The sequence below is a fragment of the Coenobita brevimanus genome, chromosome 110 (genome assembly GCF_032717465.1).
Source record: "Coenobita brevimanus isolate Jiangsu-jjx chromosome 110, ASM3271746v2, whole genome shotgun sequence".
NCBI lineage: Eukaryota > Metazoa > Arthropoda > Malacostraca > Decapoda > Coenobitidae > Coenobita > Coenobita brevimanus.
Window position 1 is genome coordinate 9,343,014 of NC_137063.1, and position 25,427 is coordinate 9,368,440.

Genomic DNA, 25,427 nt, shown 5'->3' on the forward strand with positions numbered 1-25,427 from the left:
AACTTTCATTAAAACAGTTATCACTATGTGTAACAGAATTATTTATTCACAGTACTTACAAATTACTTTGATGATTCAGTGTAGTCATACTGTCAGCCTACATGCAATGAGTCAGTGTGATATTTGAGAGCCACTTAGTGCGTGTTTTAAATCAGCTGACATTCATCAACTAATTGTGTTACAATTCTTGGAGACAGATGGATGTTAGAAAATAAGTTGTTTTTTTTCTGGGCAAACATTGTCTACCACGGCCATCAGACACTCCTTAACAAACTCTCCTTTAGTGAATGATTTCATATTTTCAGCTCTCTGTGAACTTGCTGCATATCTGGTATGTGTACTTCTCTCAGACTCTGAAACTAGTTTGCTAAATACTGAGGACTGTGCCTCTAAACTTGCTTTCATCGTAGCAATTTTTTCTTTTCTTATCTGTCTAGCTAACTTACTGTGTTTCATTTGTTTTATTTCATAGTGGCACTTCATATTTAACTGATAGCAAACCCTTTTCTGTATTCTCCTACTTTCTCTGTACTCATTTCAAAGCAAAAGGTGGCTGTGGCTGTTGTGTATATGTACGCAACGACTTATCTTGCTCTCATGTTCCTGAACTTGATTCTTCTGAATTCTTTACTCTCTGGCTTTGGCTTTCTTGTCATTCTCTAACTAATATATCTGCACTGTCTACTTATCTCCTAATTCTGCTGACTATGAAAAATTCTTTGACTATCTTACTTCCACGTTGGAACACATTCTATCCATTTCTCCTTTCTCTGAAATCTCCATTTTAGGAGATTTCAATGTTCACCACCACTTTTGGCTCTTCTCTCCTTTCACTGATCTACCTGGTGAACAAGCCTACATCTTTTCTATCCTTAATGACCTAGAGCAGCTTGTACAGCGCCCTACCCGTATCCCTGACCGCCTTGGAGAGAGCTCCAACATACTTGACCTCTTCTTTACAACTAATCCTTCTGCTTATTCTGTTATTCTTTCCTCTCGGTTGGGCTCCTCCGATCACAACCTTATTACCTTGACCTGTCCTATTGCTCCAGTACAGCCTGTGGACCCTCCAAAGAAACGTCGATGGTGGCACTTTGGAGCTGCGGATTGGGAGGCCCTTAGGCAGTACTTCTTTGATTTTCCCTGGAATGATTATTGCTTCCATGGACAGGAGCCATCTGAGTGTGCATTGCACATTATGGAGGTTATTTTCTCTGGCTTGGAAGCATACATTCCTTTCTCATATCCTTTGACTAATGCAAGAAAACCTTGGTTTAAACATGCTTGTTCTAATGCTGTCCGCAACAAGGAGAGAGCCTATAAAAGGTACCAGAGCCAACTCACCCCTGAATCACATCTTGCTTATGTTTCTGCCCGGAATCATGCTAAGTCTGTTCTTCGCTGTGCTAAAAATAATTTCATCCGTATAAATGCTCTCAACTCTCCAACTTGAATTCTTCCCGCTCCTTCTGGCACCTTGCCAAAATCCTTTCTGACAACTTTACCTCATCATCCTTCCCTCCTCTTTTGTATTCTGATGGCTCTGTTGCTATTTCTTCTACTGATAAAGCAGATCTCTTTGCTCAGACTTTCTCCTCCAATTCCACCGTAGACGATTCAGGTGCTGTTCCTTCATCACTTCCCCCGTCTGACTTCCTCATGGCTGACACAAAAATTTCTTCAGCTGATGTATTTTCTGCTATCACTGGCCTTAATACTAACAAGGCATATGGGCCTGATGGAGTCCCTCCTGTTGTCCTTAAGAACTGTGCTTCTGTTCTTACACCCTGCCTGGGTTAATTTTTTTGCCTTTGTCTTTCAATGTGTACCTTTCCTTCTTGCTAGAAGTTTGCTCTCAATTAGCCAGTCCCAAAGAAGGGTGACCATTCCCAGCTCGTTAACTATCATCCAGTTGCTTTAACATCTTGTGTCTCAAAAGTTTTCAAGTCAGTTTGTGACAGAAAAATTTTAGAGCATCTTTCCTATCACAACCTTCTTTCTGATCGTCAGTATGGGCTCCATCAGGGACACACCACTGGTGATCTTCTCACCTACCTTTCAGACTCCTGGTCATCCTCCTTTCGGAATTTTGGTGAAAGCTTTGCCATTGCACTTGACATCTCAAAGACTTTGGATTGAGTCTGGCATTAATCTTTATTTCCAAACTGCCCTCTTATGGCTACTATCCTTCTATCTGTGCCTTCATTTGTAGCTTCCATTCTGGTCGTTCTATAGCCGCTGTTGTAGAGGCCATTGTTCTTCTCCTAGATATGTCAACATCGGTGTTCCTCAGGGCTCTGTTCTGTCACCAACTCTCTTCCTTTTATTCATCATTGACCTTCTAAGCTGTACATCTAACCCTGTCCATTCGTACGCTGATGATTCCACCCTTCACCTTTCCATTTGGTTCCTGCAACGTCCATCTCAGCAGTTATTTACAAGAAAGGGATGAGGCACCTAATGTTTGACTTGGCTCATATATCTGACTGGTGTAAAAATAATCTTGTTTTTAATGCATCAAAGATTCAGTTCTTACACCTATCAACCTGACAAAATCTTACACAGGAGTACCCACTAATGTTTAATAATATCCAGCTCAATCCTGCATCATCCTTGAACATGCTTGAGATTTCATTCACTCGGGACTTATCTTGAAAAGATCATATTACATCTCTTGCAAAATATGCCTCCAAGAGACTAGGTGTGCTAAGCTTACTCCGTACCTTCTCTACCTCTGTACAGTTGTTGAATTTATACATGGGTTTTATTCGCTCCTGTGTAGAGTACAACTCATGTATGGGGAGGTTCCCCACATACAGTTCTTCTCGATAGGGTGGAGTCAAAGGCTTTTCATCTCATTAACTCTCCTCCTCTTACTGGCTCCCTTCAACCTCCGTCTCTTCGCCGCACTGTTGCATCTTTATCTCTTTTCTATTGTTACTTCAATGGTTGCTGCTCCTCCGAACTGTCTGCTTGCATCCCTCCACCTCTACAGTGGGTGCATAGCACCCGTCTAGCAGCAAACTCTCATCCTTTTTCTGTCCAAGTCTGTAATTCAAGAGTTAACCGTTACTCCCAGTCCTTCATTTATGCAATAGGTCAACTATGGAACTGTCTCCCTCTGTCTGTGTTTCCTTCATCTGCCTATGACCTTCAGTCTTTCAAACGCAATGTGTCCAGGCATCTCGAAATGAACATCTTGAATTTGGCTCTCCTTTGTATTGTTTTTTTTTTTTGGTAGGAACGGTTTGTGTGGCATACTGGTTTGTGATTGTGTTTGACAAAGAAATACTTCTCTCTCCCTGTTTCTTGGAACATATGACATTCAGAATCCACTTTCCTACATTTTTTTTGCCATGTTGTGACTGAAAACATACGAAGCAGAAATTATGTATATTGTCAAAACACATATTTATGGAGTACAAAGGAAAACAGTACAACATAGCAAGGAACATCATAGCAAACAACATACATAGGAACAGCAACATAGGAAACAAAACAATATAGTAAAAACTGAAGGCAGTTGGTTACCGAAGTCCCCTGGGGGTAGGGGGGTTTTTCAAGAATACTCCCCCAGTATCCCTACTTGTCGTAAAAGGCGACTAAAAGGGTTGGCGGAGGGTTAGTGCCCCTCCCCGGAAAACAACTAACTAAAAAGACAAACAATAAGCCTCGGACAAGGACTGACCAAAAGATGACGACCAAGGACCGGACAAAGGACATGGTAATTGGAACTTGGAGTGTAGGGGGAGTGAATGATGAGATGAAAGAGAGAAAGATTGTCCAGGTGCTTGAGGGTGCGAAAGTTGATGTATGCGGAATAACTGAAACGAAATGGAGAGGTGAGAGTGTGAGAGAATGGGAGTATGGATGGGGTATATGTGCAGGAGTAGGTGAGAATGAGGAGGGAAAAGAAGGAGTATGATAGTTGTGAGTAAAAGATGGAAGACAAGCATAAGAGAGTATGGATCAGTTGGGTCAAGGATTGTGTGGGTAAAGTTGAAAGTTGGAATATAAATGTGGGCAATTGTGTGTGTGTATGCGCCAACGCAAGATCGTGCAAGCAGAGTGAGAGAAGAGTTCTGGACAAATGTGGAAGTGTGCATAGAAAAGTTTGGAAGGAATGAGAGAGTGTTTTTGATCAGTGATATGAATGATAAAGTAGGGAATGTGAAGGTGGATGGAATAGTTGGTGAGTGGGGTGTGCCTGCTGAGATAGATGAGAATGGGAGTGCGTTAGTGGACATTTGTGCTGGGAGGGGGTTGGTGATAGCCAATACCTTCTTCAGGCACAAAATGATCCACAGATATACATGGCGAGTGATGAGAAGGGTGGGTGGTGAACTTAATGAAAGGAAGGCAATGATTGATTATGTGTGTGTGGATGAAAGGATGCAAAAATGTGTAATGGATGCAAGAGCTTATAGAGGTTGGGGGAGTGGACTTTCTGACCACTACTTGGTGGTGGCCAGAATCAAGGTCCAATTAGGATGAAGAAATAGAAGAAGGGAAGGACGGGAAGAAGGAGTATTTGTAAGGAGAGTGGAAAGGTTACAAGAGGATGAGAAAAAGGCAGAGTATAAGAGAGAAGTGGAGGAACGATTGGGCAAATATGAATTGGAGCAGATGGGGGACGTGGAAGGTGTGTGCAGGATATTTACAGAAGAAATATGTGCAGCATGTGATGTGGTGTGTGGGATGAAGAGAAGACGGAGGGGGGTGCAAGGAACAGCGTGGTGGAATGAAGAGGTGAGACAGGCTGTGGCACAAAAGAAGAAAGCATACAATGAATGGATGAGAAATAGGGGCGTGGAAGAAGTTGAGAGGTGGAAGAGAGAGTTATATGTAGAAAGAAAGAGAGAGGTGAAAAGATTAGTAAGAGAGAGTAAGAAGAGAGCGGATGAGGAATTTGGAAGGAACTTGAGTGTAAAGTGGAGGGACTGTAAGAAAATGTTCTTGAAAGAGGTGAAAAGAGTAAGACAGGGTGGAAGTGAAGTTAGCAGGGGAGTGAAAGATAAAAATGGTAGATTACTAGTGGAGAAGGGAGAAAGAGTGAGCAGATGGAGAGAACACTTTAAGGAATTGTTGAACATAGAGGATGGAAGTAATGCGAGTATAAGTGGCTGGGGAATGGTTGGGAGGAGGAGGGAGGTGAGAAGACAGGATGAAATCAGTAGGATAGAAGTTGTGGAAGCTATGAAGAAAGTTAAATCGGGGAAAGCCCCAGGAATTGATGGAGTGTGTGGTGAAATGCTAAGTATGGGGGAGAGATAATAGTAGAATGGATTTGGAAAATGTGCAGATTGGCCTGGGAGGAAGGTAGAGTCCCGGAGGATTGGAAGTCAGGTATAGTTATTTCCTTGTACAAAGGAAAAAGGGAAAAAGAAGTGTGTGGTAATCATAGGGGCATTTGTCTTCTTAGTATAATAGGAAAAGTATATGGTAGGATACTTTTTGACAGAGAGAAAGGACAGAGGAATTAGTTGGAGAAGAACAGGGAGGCTTTAGGAAGGGAAGAGGTTGTGTAGATCAGATATTCATTCTTAGATGTTTAGTGGAAAATTTTCTAGAGAAGGGAAAGAAGTTGTATGTGGCTTTCATGGATTTGGGGATAGCATATGACAAGGTGGATAGACAAGGATTGTGGAAAGTGTTAAGAATATATGGAGTAGATGGGAAGTTGTTGAATGCTGTGAAGAGTATGTATGATGGTGCTAAGGCTGCAGTGCGTGTGGATGGTGAACTGAGTGAATTTTTTTCTTTGAAGGTTGGGTTGAAACAGGGATGTGTCATGTCTCCATAGTTGTTCAATCTGTACATGGATGGGGTAATAAAAGAGGTACAAGGTAGGGTAGTGGATGTTGGAGTGGCCCTGGTGAGAGAGGGCAGTGTTTGGAAACTCCCTGTATTGTTGTTTGCAGACGATACTGTGTTGTTGAGTGAAGACGAAGTAGAGCTGCAAGGCTTGGTGGATGAGTTTGGGAGAGTGTGTAAGAAACGGAATCTAAAGGTGAATGTATGGAAGAGTAAAGTGATGGTCTTTGAGAGAGGTGAAGTCAGTGAATGTACAGTGAGGTTGGATGGTGAGGAATTGGAAAATGTGAGTACGTTTAAGTACTTGGGTAGTGTGATGAGTAAGGATGGAGGTTTGGAGGGTGAAATGCTTCAAAGGGTACAGCAGGGAAGAAAGGTTGCTGGTTCCTTGAAAGCGGTGATAAGAAGCAGGGAAGTGAGCATGGAAGTGAAAAAGTTACTACATGACAGTATTGTGATACCAACTCTAACGTATGGAAGTGAAGCTTGGACGTTGTTGGAAGGACACAAGTCAAGAGTGAGAGCAGTGGAAATGAGTTATTTAAGAGCCTGTGGAGTCACATGGAGAGACAGGCTGACAAATGAGGATGTAAAGGAGCAATGTGGTGTGGATGTGATAGGAAGCATTAGGAGGAATACACTGAGATGATTTGGCCATGTGGAGAGGATGGAGGGTGAAAGACTGACGAAGAGAGTGTATGTGAGTGAGGTGGAGGGGGGAAGAGGGAGGGGGAGGCCGAGGATGAGATGGAGGGATGGGGTGGAGAGGTATATGAGAGAGGGGGGTGTGAGTTGGGAGCGGGGCTGTGAAATGGCGGGGGACAGGGCAACGTGGAGGCAATTTGTTTGTGGCCACCCTGAACGGGATTGAGGCGTCTGGCAATAGATAGAATAGATAGATAGATGGTTACCGAAGCCTGCTGATGGACAAAACTCACGTATCCTCACAAGCAACTGTTAGACTTGATTTGATTGGTGGGCACCAATATTATCTTGGTGGAGGGAGAGAGGCAGTATTCTTAAATTATTGTTTTGGAGGCAGAATAATCATACCAACTTAAATAAAGGCATTTCTTTCAAATAATCATTACAGTAGTTATTAAAATAGCTCATACATGTCATTATTTATCTCACAAGGCAATTTATCCCATTTGGGCAATAATGTTTGCACTTCTGGCAGGGCTGGATTACTGAGAGCTGGGTGCAACACATCATAGCTTCCTAATCTGAGCTCAGGTCTGTTCGAATATACACGTTTTCAAACATACTAACTGAAACTGGTGTTTGCCATAGTGAATAACCGACAGTAAGACATAATGGTTTTTCACTTAGTGAAAAATGGGAATATTTTTGTGAATTTGTGGTGCATACTGGTGGGCCGATCACATTAGGTTTACAGGCCAGGTCAGGCATGGACCATAGGTTGTCGACCCCTGTTCTAACCAGTGGACTACCTCCCCAATGGTATTTTGTATTATCTCTGTGTACTGTTTTGTACACACAAAAACAAGACTGTATTGTGTGTCAGTTATATAAAGGAAAATTAATACTCTGTTTATCGTTCCATAAATTGTGAAATTGTAGAGTAAGTTATTGTTCAATAATGGTAAGGTATACAGTGTTAGACATTGAATCTCTTGATTAGATAATATAGAATAATTTTAATATTATGATGTTATGTGGCAGGTACCGATGGGACAGTGGCCCTGTATGCTGGAGAATGTGTAACTGCTGAGGAGTGCCCTCGTGGGTGTACCTGCCGAGCCACCACTGTTGACTGCACTGCTGGGGGCCTCACTCACCTTCCTGACACCCTTCCACCTCACACCACTGACCTGTAAACACTTATCACTCTCACTCATATTCACTAATTTCGTGATATGTGTGTGGTTTAGTGCCTGATTGCCAGTAGCTAAGTTCAATGCATTCTTCTCCGAGTTTAGAGTAGACTTCCTTGCTGCATCAAGAGCTTGAAGAAGTAGTTAGAATATACAGTAATCTATCAACTTTAACTCTTTGTACATTGCCTTGTGACTTTGTGTACAGTACAAGATTGCATAATAGTGTTGTATGGTACTGATTGTAGAAATTACCTATCTATCTATCGATAGCCAGATGTCATAATCCCATAAGGGGTGGCCGTGTGTCTTTTGATTTAGTGGTTTTACAGGGAGGGGCACTAACCCTCTCTCTTACTTAATTGTACTTTAGGTCTCTGTTTAGAATTCACTGCCTGAAAAAAATTTTGAGTGTACAATACTAATAAGTATTATTGATAATGAGGTTTGGTTCATCATACAACTTGCCCTGCCCCTTGCAGGCTGCTGTCAGACAATGAGCTTCGTGAGGTTTCTGGATCTGGTGTGCTGGGTCAGCTGTCAAGACTGAGGCGACTGGTGGTGGCTAATAACCAGTTGCGTCGTGTTGCTCCCCGTGCATTCTTGAATCTACCCTCACTCCACCATTTGTAAGACTAATATATTTTACTCGCTATTTATGTACATGAAATTCTGCAGGTGCAGTTATTATGCCAGAAGGCAGTAATGAAGTTTAAGCATGTTAAAGTAGCACTAGTATCACAACAGAGCATTAGGAGGCATATGTAAGGATGCTTCAGCCGAGTTTTTTGTTATCTGACTACAAGAAGTTCATCATAATGCTGATCATTTGTGCAGTTGGATGAATTCCTATGGTTAGTTAGATCTTAAAGAGAACACAGTACTGCACCATAGTACTAGTCACGCAAGATCATTTATCAGCAGCATATGTAATAAGGAGAACAGTACATAGTGTTTTAAATGATAATCTGCCTGGTAACAAGTCTGCTTTTCTCTCCCTCATTACTTAAAGAAACATTTATGCAGGCTGCTCCCTACCCATATCCCTGGCCATCTTGGAGATTCATCAGCCCATTCTTACAACTAAACATTCTGCCAATTCCATCAGTCTTTTTACTTCATTGGTCTTCTTCAGTAACAGTCATACATCAGTAACCTGTCCTGTTGCTCTAGTAAGGCCTTTAGACCCTCCCAAGAAGCAACATCTGTAACAGTATGGTGTTGTGGATTGGACTGCCCCCAGCAGTATATTTATTTTTTTCTAAAATTATTTAGTGGTAGATGAGGACACTTAGTGGTAAGTGGGGACACTTGCCATCCACTCACTCAATGTAGTGCTGCTCATGGGTGACTGTCCTTTGCTCTCTTCCATCCTTCTTTCCTCTTCTGTCTTTCTTTCCATCAGTCTTTCCTCCTCCTTCTATCTACAGGTGACCATACACTAAGTGACAAGCCAAATGGTTTCCTGTACACCAGGAAACATTTACTGTCCTGGGTGGTAACCATATAGCCAGATTATGGCGGCAGGTGGTTTAATGGGTAATTATTGCGCTCCAGTCGCATGGAGCCAGTGCAGGTTTATATCCAAGGGATGGTTGGTGTTTATGGCTCATGTAATGTCACTCAGTGATGAATGAGGCTGGTTACTCTCATCTTAAATGTCAGGACCAACTTGCCTAGCCATGGGCCCATACACTCCTCATGGGGCAACACAGGATTAGTTGATGAATGAATGAATTATTGATTCCATGGCTGACTGCCATATGGCTGTACGTTGTGCATTACAGAGGGTATCCTTTTGAGCATGGAAACATACTGTGCCTTCCTATTTTGTATCCTCAGAATAATGCTGAAGAGCCTGGTTTAATCATACTTATAATGCAGTCTGCAACATAGAGGTGATTTTCAATATGTACTTGTACCACCTTAACCCTGTACCAAATGCATTTTATGTTTCTGCATGAAATCATGCTAAATTGTGTTCTTCATGCTTCTAAAAAAACTCCGTCAGGTTTAAGTACAGTAAACATTAAACAACTTTTCCCACTTATTCCTCACATTGACATGTAGTTGTTTCCTCCCCTGATAAATTTGAGTTTTTCACTTCAGACTTCTTTGGATGATTCTGGTGCAGATTCTCCAGCTCCTCCCCTTCTGACTTCCTCATGCCTTGATTGAGATTTGTTTTAAAAATTTACTTTTGTCTTCATTGGCATAAGTACTAATAATTGTCACAGTGGAGTACTGCCCAACTGCCATCTTATAGACAGGGATTCAGTCCTCATTACAGTACTGGTGCATTAAAAGTTGATGATTTTTCCAGTGGTACCACAGATTTCTTTCATCATACTTTAAAGTAGCTTAAGGAAGAGAAAGAAATAGTTAAGGTGGTTGGAGGAGAAATGGAGGAAATTTATTGAAAGCAAGAAGTGTGTGAAGAAATTATACCCTTTTGACTTTAACTTGCTCTAAAGTTTTCTTCGCTTCACCTTGAATGCTTATGAAATAAGCTATAAAAAGTAAAACATCTGAACAAGGTTAAGGAGATAGAATTACGGTAGCTAAAGGGAAAAAGAAAAATTTTGATTTGGAAAGAAAAATTATTGTATGCTACTAAACTTGGGGATTTGAAAGTATTTACTTTGAAAAAAGGTGCAAAGATACAGGAATGAGTGTAGAAAAGTCCAAAAAAAATAATGGATAAAAGTTGGAGAATGACAATAAATGGAAGAAAAAACAAGGAACAGATAGAAAATAAAGGGAAAAGAAATAAAGATCAGATAGAAATAATATTTTGAAAGACTGCTGGACTAGAACTGTAAGAACAGAACAGTGGTGAACATCATTGGATTTGGTGGTGCAAAAAGAAAGAATGTGATGCCTGAGACTATGGCAGTGACACAAATGAAGAGGTGGAAGAACAGAAAGGCAGCAATTCATAAATTTGCATCTTGCCTAGCCCCAGGCTCCTACGCTTCTCATGGGGCGAAGTAGGACTGAATGATGGATGGATAGAATGTAATGAAATATCTCTGGGAAATGAAGCCAGAATGGAGTTGAACATTGGAGTGGAAGAAGGCTGTGATTTTGTACAAAATAGTTTAGTACGTAAGCATTTTGAGTGGAAGATTCATGCCCGTGGGGCTGAGAACTGTATAAACTTGGACAGTGAATTAAAAAATGAATTGTCCATTTCACTTGACACTCTGTTCATAGTTCTCCATTTATGCCCCCATCTCTTGATTCTGGGTCTTTTCCTCCCATATTCAGGGTAGGCCTAATAGTGGTATATAGAATTAAGATGATGAATGTTGTAAAGAGAATTTACCTTAAGTAGAACCTTGTTGCTTTAACTTCATTGGTTCTGAAGTGAGAGAAAACAGTGATAGGTAAATTGGTGTATACTTGGTGTAATGTTATATCATGTTTCAGGGACCTGTCTGACAACGACCTGGTTGAGATCAACAGCCACATGTTTCAAGGCCTCTCCCTGCTCCAGACACTGTGAGTTATTATGTCATCCCCCCCTCCCCCCTCTGTCTGTCTGTCTGTCTCTCTCTCTCTCTCTCAAATGAAATTTTTTTGTACCTGTACATTTTTTCCTTTCCCTGAGCATATATCTTGGCTTTCTGTTGCAGTTGTCTGTGGAACCTGTTGTTAACTGGGGAAAACTGTATTGTCATTTTGGTTTTTGACTGAAAGGTACTTGCGGTATATGTGTGAGACTAGGATAAAACTTAAGGTTGGACTTGGGAAAGGTGTGTAGGACATTTATTACAATATTTGATTTGTATATGAGAGAGGGGGGTGTGAGTTGGGAGCAGGGCAGTGAAATGGCGGGGGACAGGGCGACTTGGAGGCGATTTGTTTGTGGCCACCTCAAACGGGATTGAGGCGTCTGGCAATAGATAGATAGATTAATCACTTTCTCAATTATAGTGTAGCATGATGATGACATCTGGGTGCACAGAGTGAGAGGTGTGAGTGTTGAGAATAGAGTTGTTAGAGGCAGACCAATATATAGTGTGAGAGACGTCATAAAACATGGCCTCAGGGATAAGGAACTGAATAGAGAGGCTGCTCAAGATCAAGTAGTTCAGTGAGTCTCAAGTAGGTAACCAAGACTGATGCATGCAAGCATGTTGGAGCCTATATAAATGAACAAATGAACCTGTGTTTCCATTTTAGTCATTTTCCCCAAAGGATGCAGTCCCCCATTAATCATTTTTTCCTCCATTTGAACCTGGGATTTATTATCCCATGTTCACCCATTCACCCTTACATCCACCAGCCCACATACCTACCCACTCCCTCTGTGTAACAAACCTATTTTTTTTTTTTTTTTTTTGCCTTGTCCTTTAGGAAGCCATGCACACACCCACCCAGCTGCTAATTATTGCTCCTACCCACCTACCCATCCATCCATCTACCCACCCTGCCCAACCACCCTCCCACCCAATCACTCACATTACCAACCCCCCCACCCCCCACCCCATCTACCAGCCTACCCATCCCTCCCAGCCACCCACCCACCCTGCTCAGCCACCCACAAGCCTACTTTTCCCATCTGCTGATCCAACCCATTCACTTATCCTGCCTATGCACCCACTCTGCCCACCCCAATTGACCCCCACCCATTCTGCCTACCCACACACTCTGCCCATTCCATCTGAACACCCACCCATCCAGCCACTTTGCTAGCACCACCTATAACATGACTTGCAAGTTTACACACACACACACACACACACACACACACACACACACACACACACAGAAAATGAAAATAAAGAAATGGTTTAATACAGAGTATAAAAAAGCAAAAGAAAAAAGAGACTTGCAGTGGAACAGATACAGAAGACACAATAGTACGAGGGCATATAACAACTGTAAACAGGCAAGAAATGATTATACAAAGATAAGGAGGGAGGCTCAGAGACAGTTTGAGGAGGACATTGTAAACAAAAGTAGTGATCAACTGTAGCTTTTTTACAGCTACATCCGAAGTAAAACCAAAGTTAAAGTACAGTCCATTATAGAGGAGGGGATTATCTATACACAAGAAAAAGATATTTGTGAAGCACTGAATAAAAACTTTCAATCAGTTTTTACAAAAGAAAGAAATTTGGAGAGAGATGATATGGAATATGCATGCCCACATGTATAACCAGATATACAAATATCAGAAAGAGAAGTACAGGAAGAGTTATGTAAATTGGACAAAGGAAAGCAAATGGTCCTGATGGAATTTCAGGTTGGGTGCTACAGCAATGTGCGGAAGAGCTAAGCAGACCATTGTATTTAATATTTAAGGAATCCTTAGGTCAAGGTAAACTACATGACATTTGGAAGAAAGCAAACATTGCTCCCCTCTTCAAGAAAGGGAATAGACAGGATCCACTCAACTACCGACCAGTATCACTGACTAGTGTTGTAAGTAAGATACTAGAAAAGCTGATAAGGAAAGTTTGGGTAAAACATCTAGAAGAACACGGTATGATAACAGAGAGACAGTTCAGTTTCAGGAAGGGAAAATCATGTGTTACTAAACTTTTAAGCTATTATGATAGAGTTACAGAAACATTACAGATAAGAGAAGGATGGGTGGACAGTATCTATTTAGATTTTAAGAAAGCATTTGACAGTACCGCACCAAAGACATTTATGGAAACTGTACCATCAAGGAGGTATCCAAGGCAGTCTTTACTGTTGGATGTAGGATTTTCTCATAAAAAGGGAAATGAGAACAATATTAAGAGGAAATTATTCATCATGGAGGGAAGTGACCAGCGGAGTGCCACAGGGCTCAAATGACATAGTAACACTGGAAATGGAAGCTGTCTAAATATGTTTGCGGTTGATGCAAAAATTCAAAGGAAAATTACTAACACAGATTCTTGTAAAGAGCTGCAAGACGAATTGAATAAGCTTCATGAATGGAGCAGTAAATGGCAAATGGAATTTAATGTGGATAAGTGTCATGTAATTAAAATTGGTAAAAGTGAGAAAAGGCCAAACTGGGATTATAAGTTAGGAAGATCAATCCTACACATATCAACAAGGGAGAAGGACCTAGGAGTTATTATCAATAACATACTATCTCCAGATGATCACATCAATGAGACGGTACGTAACATGGATACATTGCTTGCTAATATGAGAACAGCATTCACATACATAAATGAAGATATGCTGAGGAAGATAATAACAGCATTCATCAGACCAACCCTGGAGTATGCATCAGTAGTCTGGAATCCTCATCTCAAAAAGCACAAGGACAAGATTGAAAAAGTACACAGGGCAGCCACAAGATGGGTACCAAGCTTAAGGGATCTAAGCCATGGAGAAAGACTGAAAAGATTGAATCTTCCAATGCTGCAGGAGAGAAGGAGAAGGGGAGGCATGATTATGCTATATAAATGCATCTCAGGGAAAGAGAAAATAGACATAAATGAATATATATCATATGGGGAAGCATTAGCAAGAGAACATAGCAAAAAGCTGCATGAAAAGAGGGGTGATAAAGACGTAAGGAAATTCAGCTTCCCAAATAGGGCAATTGATCAGTAGAATTCACTACCAAATGAAGTAGCGTGTGCCAAAACTATTCATAATTTCAAGGATATGTATGATAAAAATGGTTTAATACACTGAACAGTACGAGCTTGACTCATTCCTGTAAAGATACAATTTGGTAAGAAACACACACACACACACACCACACCACACCACACCACACACACACACACACACACACACACACACACACACACACACACACACACACACACACACACACACACACACACACACCAGCTTTTATAGTATAGATGAGTGCAAGGCAAACCTATCACTATCATAATACACAACATGATGGGTAGGAGACCCACCTACACCTCTGATGTCATTATAGAGCATAGTCAATAGCCAAAGAACCCATAGCCACTTCTTAGGTATTTGAACCTGCATACCACACATGGTTGTCACCCAGATGCTGCCTCAGACCATTAGACCATCAAGTGTTAAGCCTTAGAATAAAAAGGAGCTTCAGCTTTTTTATGTCCAAGTAATGTAATCTCAGTTATACTGCTTATTAGGTCTTCTGAATTCCCCAAAATATCATTAGAAACAAAGGAAAATTGTAATTTTATGTTTAATAATAAATATGTAAGGCAGTACCAAAAAACAGTAAAGTTATAATGCATAGGGTTGTGTAGTAGTTTTCTTAGTGTTTAGCACCCTTTTTTTCCTCAAATGACAGAATTTCAAATTTACAAATAGCCATTGCAAATTCAACCCATACTTAAATTGAATACCTCCTTTATCCTTAAAATGCTCAGTTTGTTAAAAGTTTACAAAGTGCAGGATGTTCAGATCACAATCCACCAGACTAGTTTAAAATGTATGATACTGCATATGGTACAGGTATTGAAAAAGTAACACAGAAAGTCTTTTTTATATGCTCTTTTATTTGTTTACTTTTTCTGTAGGTTCATATTTGACTGCAGAAAAATTGCCTATCAAACATCCATTGTTGTCAAAAAAGGTTGTTTGCCATTTCCCTCAGTTTCCATAACCAGTTGTTTGGAAAACCTTGTCATATTTTACAACTCATTGCTTGCTTTTAATGAGAACTGCTTTATATAAAATGTGAGCTGTATTTGTGATGTGACCATATGTGTACTGTGTTAAAGATATGTGTGCATTACTCTGAGCTGTACAATCTTACAGGTCACTGGCAGATAATAAGGTGACGTGCATTTCCCCTGGGGCCTTCACACACCTCCCGGCACTAACACAGATGTAAGTAGTGGTAATAACCAATCCAATATTATCCCCTTGAGGTATTGTATAGGAGCCTGGAGTTCAGTACATTTCAGGGTAGACAGGTGATGGAAAGGGATGTTTGTATGTGGTGGCACGGATGTAACTGGGCAAAACACTGTCAGCTCCCTCCTTGTTCCCTGAAAAGAAAATGATGGACTGCAAGAAATGAGGAGCTTCAGCCTGTAATTCACCAGGTTCATGTGCAGATGAATTTGGGACAAAAATATTTGCAGTAATAGCAACTATAAAACCAACAAGACGAGATGATAACCTACTTTCATTAATGGCAGAACATGATCGATAAACCTCACAGTTACCTCATGAGGAAGGAATTTATTCACTGCTGTCAGTCTGCATGGGATGTTATAACCAGTGCATCACCTGCAAAATAGCATTCATTTTAAGGAGGGTATAATTACAGTACAGAGATTTAGTTTCAGCATGCTGAGCTGTTCTGTATATCTGTGCCAGATGTGATTATTAATCAGTGAAGTACAGCACTAGGTTTAACTCCTATCCGCTGGGTAATGTCAATACACATCACAATCGGGGTGTTATTTCGCCACTGGGTAGCGGCTATACAGGCAAGTGTCTTCCTGCAGCCATTTGAACCAGATGCCATTTCATCCCTACCCCTGGGGGTAGGGGGGTTTTTCAAGAAGACTCCCCCAGTATCCCTGCTTGTCGTAAAGGGCGACTAAAGGGTTGGCGGAGGGTTAGTGCCCCTTCCCGGAAAACAGCTACCTAAAAAAACAAACAATAAGCCTCGGACAAGGACTGGCCAAACGATGACGACCAAGGACCGGACAAAGGACATGGTTATCGGAACGTGGAATGTAAGGGGAGCGAATGATGAGGTGAAAGAGAGAGAGATTGTCCAGGTGCTTGAGGGTGCGAAAGTGGATGTACAGTATGTGGAATAACTGAAACAAAATGGAGAGGAGAAAGTGTGAGAGAATGGGAGTATGGATGGGGTATATGTGCAGGAGTAGGTGAGAATGAGAGGGCAAAGGAAGGAGTATGTATAGTTGTGAGTAAAAGATGGAAGAAGAGCATAAGACAGTATAGATCAGTTGGGTCAAGGATTGTGTGGGTAAAGTTGTAAGTTGGAATACAAATGTGGGCGATTCTGTGTGTGTATGCGCCAATGCAAGATCGTGCTAGAAGAGTGAGAGAAGAGTTCTGGACAAATGTAAAAGTGTGCATGGAAAAGTTTGTAAGGAATGAGAGAGTGTTTTTGATTGGTGATATGAATGGTAAAGTTGGGAATGTGAAGGTGGATGGAATAGTTGGTGAGTGGGGTGTGCCTGCTGAGATAGATGAGAATGGGAGTGCGTTAGTGGACATTTGTGCTGGGATGGGGTTGGTGATAGCCAATACCCTCTTCAAGCATAAAATGATCCACAGGTATACATGGCGAGTGATGAGAAGGGTGGGTGGTGAACTGAATGAAAGGAAGGCAATGATTGATTATGTGTGTGTGGATGAAAGGATGCGAAAATGTGTAATGGATGCAAGAGCTTATAGAGGTTGGGGGAGTGGACTTTCTGACCACTACTTGGTGGTGGCCAGAATTAGAATTCAAATAAGATGGAGGAATAGAAGAAGGGAAAGACGAGAGGAAGGAGTAGTTGCAAGGAGAGTGGAAAGGTTACAAGGGGATGAGAAAAGGGCAGAGTATAAGAGAGAAGTGGAGGAACGATTGGGCAAATATGAATTGGACCAGATGGGAGACGTGGAAGGTGTGTGTAGGATATTTACAGAAGAAATATGTGCAGCATGTGATGTGGTGTGTGGAAGGAAGAGAAGACGGAGGGGGGTGCAAGGAACAGCATGGTGGAGTGAAGAGGTGAGACAGGCTGTGGCACAAAAGAAGAAAGCATACAATGAATGGATGAGAAATAGGGGCGTGGAAGAAGTTGAGAGGCTGAAGAGAGAGTTATATGTAGAAAGAAAGAGAGAGGTGAAAAGATTAGTAAGAGAGAGTAAGAAGAGAGTGGATGAGGAATTTGGAAGGAATTTGAGTGTAAAGTGGAGGGACTGTTAGAAAATGTTCTGGAGAGAAGTGAAAAGAGTAAGACAGGGTGGAAGTGAAGTTAGCAGGGGAGTGAAAGATAAAAATGGTAGATTACTAGTGGAGAAGGGAGAAAAAGTGAGCAGATGGAGAGAACACTTTAAGGAATTGTTGAACATGGAGGATGGAAGTAATGCGAGTATAAGTGGCTGGGGAATGGCTGGGAGGAGGAGGGAGGTGAGAAAACAGGAAGAAATCAGTAGGATAGATGTTGTGGAAGCAATGAAGAAAGTTAAATCGGGGAAAGCCCCAGGAATTGATGGAGTGTGTGGTGAAATGCTGAAGCATGGGGGAGAGATAGTAGTAGAATGGATGTGGAAGATGTGCAGATTGGCCTGGGAAGAAGGTAGAGTCCCGGAGGATTGGAAGTCGGGTATAATTATTCCCTTGTACAAAGGAAAAGGGGAAAAAGAAGTGTGTGGTAATCATAGGGGCATTTGTCTTCTTAGTATAATAGGAAAAGTGTATGGTAGGATACTTATTGACAGAGTTAGAGAAAGAACAGAGAAATTAGTTGGAGAAGAACAGGGAGGCTTTAGGAAGGGAAGAGGTTGTGTAGATCAGATATTCATTCTTAGATCTTTAGTGGAAAAGTTTCTAGAGAAGGAAAAGAAGTTGTATGCGGCTTTCATGGATTTGGAGAAAGCATATGACATGGTGGATAGACAAGGATTGTGGAAAGTGTTAAGAATATATGGAGTAGATGGGAAGTTGTTGAATGCTGTGAAGAGTATGTACGATGGTGCGAAGGCTGCAGTGCGTGTGGATGGTGAACTAAGTGAATTTTTCTCTTTGAAAGTTGGGTTGAAACAGGGATGTGTCATGTCTCCATGGTTGTTGAATCTGTACATGGATGGGGTAATAAAAGAGGTACAAGGTAGGGTAGTGGATGTTGGAGTGGCCCTGGTGAGAGAGGATAGTGTTTGGAAACTCCCTGTACTGTTGTTTGCAGATGATACTGTGTTGTTGAGTGAAGATGAAGGGCAGCTGCAAGGCTTGGTGGATGAGTTTGGGAGAGTGTGTAAGAAACGGAATCTAAAGATGAATGTATGGAAGAGTAAAGTGATGGTCTTTGAGAGAGGTGAAGTCAGTGAAAGTACAGCGAGGTTGGATGGTGAGGAATTGGAAAATGTGAGTACGTTTAAGTACTTGGGTAGTGTGATGAGTAAGGATGGAGGTTTGGAGGGTGAAATGCTTCAAAGGGTACAGCAGGGAAGAAAGGTTGCTGGTTCTTTGAAAGCAGTGATAAGAAATAAGGAAGTGAGCATGGAAGTGAAAAAGTTACTACATGACAGTATTGTGATACCAACTCTAATGTACGGAAGTGAAGCTTGGACGTTGTTGGAAGGACACAAGTCAAGAGTGAGAGCAGTGGAAATGAGTTATTTAAGAGGAGCCTGTGGAGTCACATGGAGAGACAGGCTGACGAGTGAGGATATAAAGGAACATTGTGGTGTGGATGTGGATGTGATAGGAAGCGTTATGAGGAATACACTGAGGTGGTTTGGCCATGTGGAGAGGATGGAGGGTGAAAGACTGACGAAGAGAGTGTATGTGAGTGAGGTGGAGGGGGGAAGAGGGAGGGGGGGGCCAAGGATGAGATGGAGGGATGGGGTGGAGAGGTATATGAGAGAGGGGGGTGTGAGTTGGGAGCTGGGCAGTGAAATGGCGGGGGACAGGGCGACTTGGAGGCGATTTGTTTGTGGCCACCCCAAACGGGATTGAGGCGTCTGGCAATAGATAGATAGATAGACCAAAGTGTAGGGAGGGAGTCCCTTCATAGCACACAGGCGAGAGTCAGTCTGTCCTTTGCTTTTGCCAGGTTACAACGATGTCTTCATGTTCCTGTTTGTCTGATTCCGTCTGTGCTACCTGTAGCCAATTGGATCATCCACCCCTGCCAGGCCTCCTTCCAAGGATATTAGAAAAGGACTCAGTGATAGTTCCATAAGGCATGCCTTGGATGCAACATTGTCTAGTTTATCAAGTAGTGGAGAAGTTATCACGTTGAGAGCAAAGTCATAGTCAACGCCGTAGGCAGACACACAAACATCGTGCTCCTGCTCCTGTGCCAAAAATTAATTCTCTTCCTCATGTCATTACTCATCAACACAATGACCTACATATTTGGGGATACTTTCATTCGCAAGAGGAAGGGTTGTTGAGTAAAATGGTTTTTAATTTGTTTCCCTAAGTGCCATACTTTCCAAAATATTAAGGTTTGAAATCAAGCAATTTCTGGGAAATTGCCCATAGTGAGTTGACAGTAACATTAAAAATAGCCCAGCATTTGGGGTAAGGATTATTTACACAAAGGCTAAGTAGAATGGGATGAAGAAATTCTGTTGAGTTAGGATGAAGTTAGGAAATTATATGAGAGCTTGTTAGAAATTATATGAAAGCCAGTAGAGTTTAACTGAGCCAAGAATTGGAGCCAGTCTGAAGTAAGGCCAGTAAGGAAGATTTTATCATATCACATTTTCATGGAGCAGCATTTGAAAAGACAGTCTGGAGTATCTCCTTTTTCTTCTTCATCCTTTTCCTCCTCCCTGCTTCTCCTCCTTCTAACCTTATTTCCCATTATCACTAGGGATTGGTATGCAGGAGAAAGGCATCTTTGTATCGTGACACTAATATGATGACCCTGAACTCCCTCACCATCCCCCAAAGGAGGATAGTGGACTGCAGGACAGAGCTCTTGCTGACTGCCGCTGGTTGCGAGCCATTTGGCTCCTAAGGTTTCAGATTTACGAGCCAAATAAATTTTTAGTGGCCAAACTGAATATGAGGCGAAATATTTTACGAGCAATAAATATATTATTTATTTACACATTGTGATGATTAGAATCATATAATGAGGTTTTAAAAATTCACAGTGGCTACAAGGAAAGACTTAATAATCAATCACAAGGTGCTTTTTTGTTTATTTAAGTGAGATTTACTTATTTTGTAGTTTACTGGGTTTTGAAGTGGATGTATTTTTTGCTCGCCAAAAGGCAACTTGGATGTAAAATTTGTTCGCTGAAGGGAAAAAATACTCGTATTTGCGAGCTGTTGCTCGCCAAACAAGAGCCCTGCAGGTATAGGAAAACTTCAGCCTGCAAGATACCTGGTTTACATTCATATAACCCTAGGATCACAACAGCAACAACAAGTGATGATATGTATTGCTGGGAACATCAGTTAGAAGAGATTAGAAAGCCGTTTCTGTTACAAGAGATGGGCAGTGTGATTACCCTGTAGTCCATTTACACCACTAATTCAGATACTGTACCTGTATCAGGCTTCCCTGAGGAACAGGAAAAAAAAAATAATAGTGTAACAAGACAGTGAAGATACAAAAATAGTAAACTCATGCTGTGAATTTTACTGTTTTCCATTAGTGATGAATGCAGGTATCCCTTGCTTTATAATGGATTAAGTTACTGAAAGCACAGTGGTGAGGTGAATAATTTCTTGTCAAGCAAGTTATAATATAGGGTCATTTGGGATGCTTGTGCATTTGAGGCAGCTGAAAATTTTCATCTAGGATTTTTTTACGTGCTTATAATTCAGCATAATATGGAAAGAACATCCATCTCTATGTCCGTCGATAGCCAAACACCCTAATCCCATAAGGGGTGGCTGTTTTCTTTGAGTTAGTTGTTTTACAGGGAGGGGGATTGATCCTCCACCAACCCACTTGTTGACTCATAGGAAATATGTATGGGTTGGTTAACCACCCAGTGTTGTAGATGGTTTCCTGTGGCTTACAGGAAACCATTAGACTTGTCACTCAATGTAAAACCACCTGAAAAGAAAAGAAGAGTAATAAAAAGCAACAGGAAAGATGACAGAGATACAAAGAGAGGAGGGGTGACACAGGAAAAAAATAAATAAATAACGATAAAGATCAAGGAAGAAGTAGGCAGCCCTACTGAGTGGATGATCACCACCACCACCACCTACCAGCAAAAGAACAAGTGTAATATAATAGATCAGCAAATGCATATGTAAATGATGAATATCCTTTAGAAATAAGTTACTGGTATATGTCACAGGGGAATCAGACATCATTGTGTCAAGTTCTGCTGTGATTTTTTTTATTAAAGGCTCCTTAATCAGGTAACATTGATAAATAAGGCATGGCAGTTGTAACTAAAACATCACCATGATATTGGTGAATGTGGCATTAAAAGAAACAACCAAGTTAATCAATTGTATAATGAGGAATAACTGCACACCAGTAATGCATGCTTGATCTGTAACATCACACATCATTGCACTTGACTCGGGGTAAGGTTGATTAGAGTTTAAGTAACCCACAAGGATGGACTTTATGCAAGTTGAATAATTAACCCCTTAACCGCGGGGCGTCACTTTCGTGATGCTTGGGAGCAAGGGATCATACCGCGGGGCGTCTTTTTTGTGATTCTGTGTTATTTTGAATTCGCCCGGGCTTTCAAGTTGTGGCTTGTATCATCTATCAGTACTGCCAATGTCCAACACTAGTCAGCACTCCTAATCTCATCTGTACTTCCATCCATTGTTGACAATTTAGCCATTTCTCCCCATTCTTGACTCCCCTCCCTACCTCCCCTCCATTACCCTCTCCTCTCGTCTGCCCGGCCGTGCTACGCTAAGTAAATCTTCCCTTGAATTTTCCACTGCTTTCATCCATTGAAATAAGCCCTATGCCCTATTCTTATACCAAATAATATATACAAAAAAGAAATAAGGTAAGTGATAGTGCCATACACTTGGAATTGGCTAATTATCACCTGACAGCTCACGTTCACTCGTTCGCTAATTTTCGCTGTTTATTTCCCCTTGAAATATGCCATATAATCTATTCTTGTAATAAAAATATATCAGAAAGGAAGGGAGAAGCCAAAGTGATATTTACATTCACCTGGAACTACCTAATTTATTATGTATCGTCTAGATTTCCTGCCAATCATTTCATAGCGTATATATTAGCAGCTGTCACCACGCTGACATTGACAGCATTGTACTTCCCCTAGGCCACCACATTGTATTCAGTTTACTGTCGTCTTTCAAGGTGAAACCATGTCGGATTCGTGCCTGTACAATTCCGCCACTTTTTAGCCCCATGCAAAGGGCCCTGTGACCTCTACCCCCTACTAAACCTCGTGTGGAAAGGGGTAAAGGGCTAAGTGACTACTGTGGAATGTCAGCTGGCTAATTTATCAATGAAAATGATGGATAGTGACTACGATCTTTCTGGTGAGTAAAACAGTGCAAGTGGAAATGTAAATAATATGTAAATAATGTGTAAACAGCAAGTGAAAGCAGTGAATGTAAATATAAGTGAACAGTGGAAAATAGTTTTATAAGTTACTGCAAGTGACAGTGCATAACACAGTGTAAATAAAATAGAAATGTAAATAATGTAAATAGAATAGAGAATGTAAATAGAAATGTAAATGAGTAGTAATATAAGACTACAAGTATAATAATATACTAGGAGTAATGAAAGTGAAAGTTTCACTCTAGCATGTATGAATACTATGAGTTGTAAAAGTGACAGATTCACTTTAAATGCTAGTACACAGGACGAGAAAGTGTATGCTACGTATTTTACTGAAAGAGAAATTGAATGCCTACAGTAACAATAAACTACTATTAGTGAAGGAAACTTATGGATAAAGACTGCAGATATATGTAAGTATTATATAGTAATAGAAATATAAAGTGTGAGTATTTTTATGAATAATAAATGACAGAACACCAGCGGCGAACAAGCGCAAGTGGGAAGGTCATACGCGCTCGTAATTTTCATTGCTTTCACAGTGTTATTTTTTTGGAGTATGGATTCCAAACTATTTGAGAATCATAGAATAGTGCTTCTAGTGATAATATCAGGCTGTGGTAATCATATTACGGGTTGTCGGGAAGTGTAAAGTGGAGACTTCGTTACCCAACTTCAGAGGTCTCCACAAGTCCTACGGTACCCGATGAAGACGCAGCAAACATCCCAGGAGAAAGCTGAAGGTATGTGCCATATGCATATGTAATTTTAATATTCTAGGACTAATAACTGATTTTTGGCAAATATTTTTAGAGTGTGTGTTGGAGCGCGAATATACCTGCGAGACACGCAAGTCAAGCAAAAACAACCCTGCAGTGTAGGGGTTAAGAAGCAGCATTGACTCCCTATGGTTCCAAATGCAAAGGGGTTCCATTACCATATTCATTAGCTGGTCAGCCTGATTGGCACAAAATAGATAGAGGGTTACCTATGTATATAAGTTATTATGATAATTATGTATGGTATCTCTTTCTGCAGCAACTTGGAGGGCAATCCACTGCAGTGCAACTGTCACATGGGCTGGCTTGCTGAATGGCTCCGCTCACTTGGGTCAACTGCAGGTCTACCCATGTGTGCTGCTCCCCCACGCCTGCGGGACACCCTCATCACAGATGTGCTTAGTTCCCAATTTGTGTGTGAAGGTAAAAAGTGGAAGTTTGGTAAATTATCCTTTTTGCTTCATGAGTTTTTGTGTTGTTTGCAGATCAGCTAGTTACCTTAGGTTTACCTCCTTTGAAACCTGTTTATGTACTTTTTTTTCCATGATGTACTGGAATTTTTCTCATTTTTCATTTTGTGATGCTCCAAAAATAATTTCTTTCTGTATAATCTTTCTGGAATTCCACCCTCTTTGCTGGCCATCCATTGTACCATGTTCTTCCTCACATTCTTACTGCTCCTCCGTTCATATTGTTTTCTTCCTAGTCCCCTTCTGTAATTCCTTTCCTTATTTTTGTGTTGCACATCCTGTTCTTTCTTTGTCCCTTCCTGATTCATTCATTCATCATCCAATCCTACGTTGCCCCATGAGGAGCATAGGAGCCCGGGGCTAAGCAAGTTGGTCCTGACATTTAAGATGAGAGTAACCAGCCTCACTCATCCCTAAGTGGCGTTATGTGAGCAATAAACCCCAATCACCCCTTGGATATAAACATTCACCGGATCAATCCAATTGAAGCACCATAAGTACCCATTAAACCACCAGGTGCCAAAACTTGGTTATATGGTTACCACCCAGCATAGTAAATGGTTTCCTGGTGTACAGGAAACCATATGGCATATCGCTTAGTGTAGAGTCACCCACACACAGAAGGAATTGGAAGAACGAAGGAGAGAAAGACAGAAAGGGGAAAGTCACCCACAAGCAGAAGGACGAGGAAAGAATAAAGAAAAGAAAGACAGAAGAGGATGGAAGGAAAGAAAGATGGAGGAGAGGAAAGGGCAGACACCCGAGAGCAGCACTACATCGAGTGAGTGGATGGTGAGCGCTCCCACCTACCACAACCCTTCCTGATCTGTCCATTTTTTTTCCCCATGTTTCTCAATCGTTTCACTGCTGTCTCAGTTTTGCCTTTCTCTTGATCCTGCCTCCCACATGTATGTGTCACTGTAATCCCTCCTCCCACTTGTACAGTATGTGCCCCATTTTCTGTCTGTTGCTGTACATCTTTTCTCTCTTCCATTCCTCAACCGTTTTAGATTTTATTTTTGTAGGTGGCTGGTAATATGGTTATCATCATAAATGTTGAGACAAACTGCCTAGCCCCGGGCTCCTACGCTCGTCATGGGGCAATGTAGCATTGGATGATGGATGGATGGAATTCATCATTTCTGAAGGCTATTCTAATTCCTCTCTCATGGTATCATCATCATCATTATCATCATATTCTTATTTCCCAGTAGTAAATTGAGTGGGCATGGTCAAGAAACAGGAACTAGAAATCATAAAATTAAGAGTATTGTCAACTGTTCCCATTAAAAAGGGTGATTCATCCTCTCAAACATCGTTCAAACCATCAAAATTCTTTGCTTTTTAAGTGCAGACATCCACACTAATGTTTTT

The 25,427-nt window shown here is 41.2% G+C and overlaps 1 protein-coding gene across 1 annotated transcript in view; it reads left to right on the plus strand.

Moving 5' to 3' along the window:
* Positions 1–25,427, plus strand: part of sli (slit guidance ligand) — a 545,686-nt gene that overhangs the window by 229,361 nt on the left and 290,898 nt on the right. Inside the window, 5 exon segments of the mRNA XM_080286150.1 lie at positions 7,501–7,651; positions 8,135–8,281; positions 11,085–11,156; positions 15,384–15,455; positions 23,843–24,006. Of these exon segments, the coding sequence (XP_080142276.1) occupies positions 7,501–7,651; positions 8,135–8,281; positions 11,085–11,156; positions 15,384–15,455; positions 23,843–24,006 (606 nt within the window).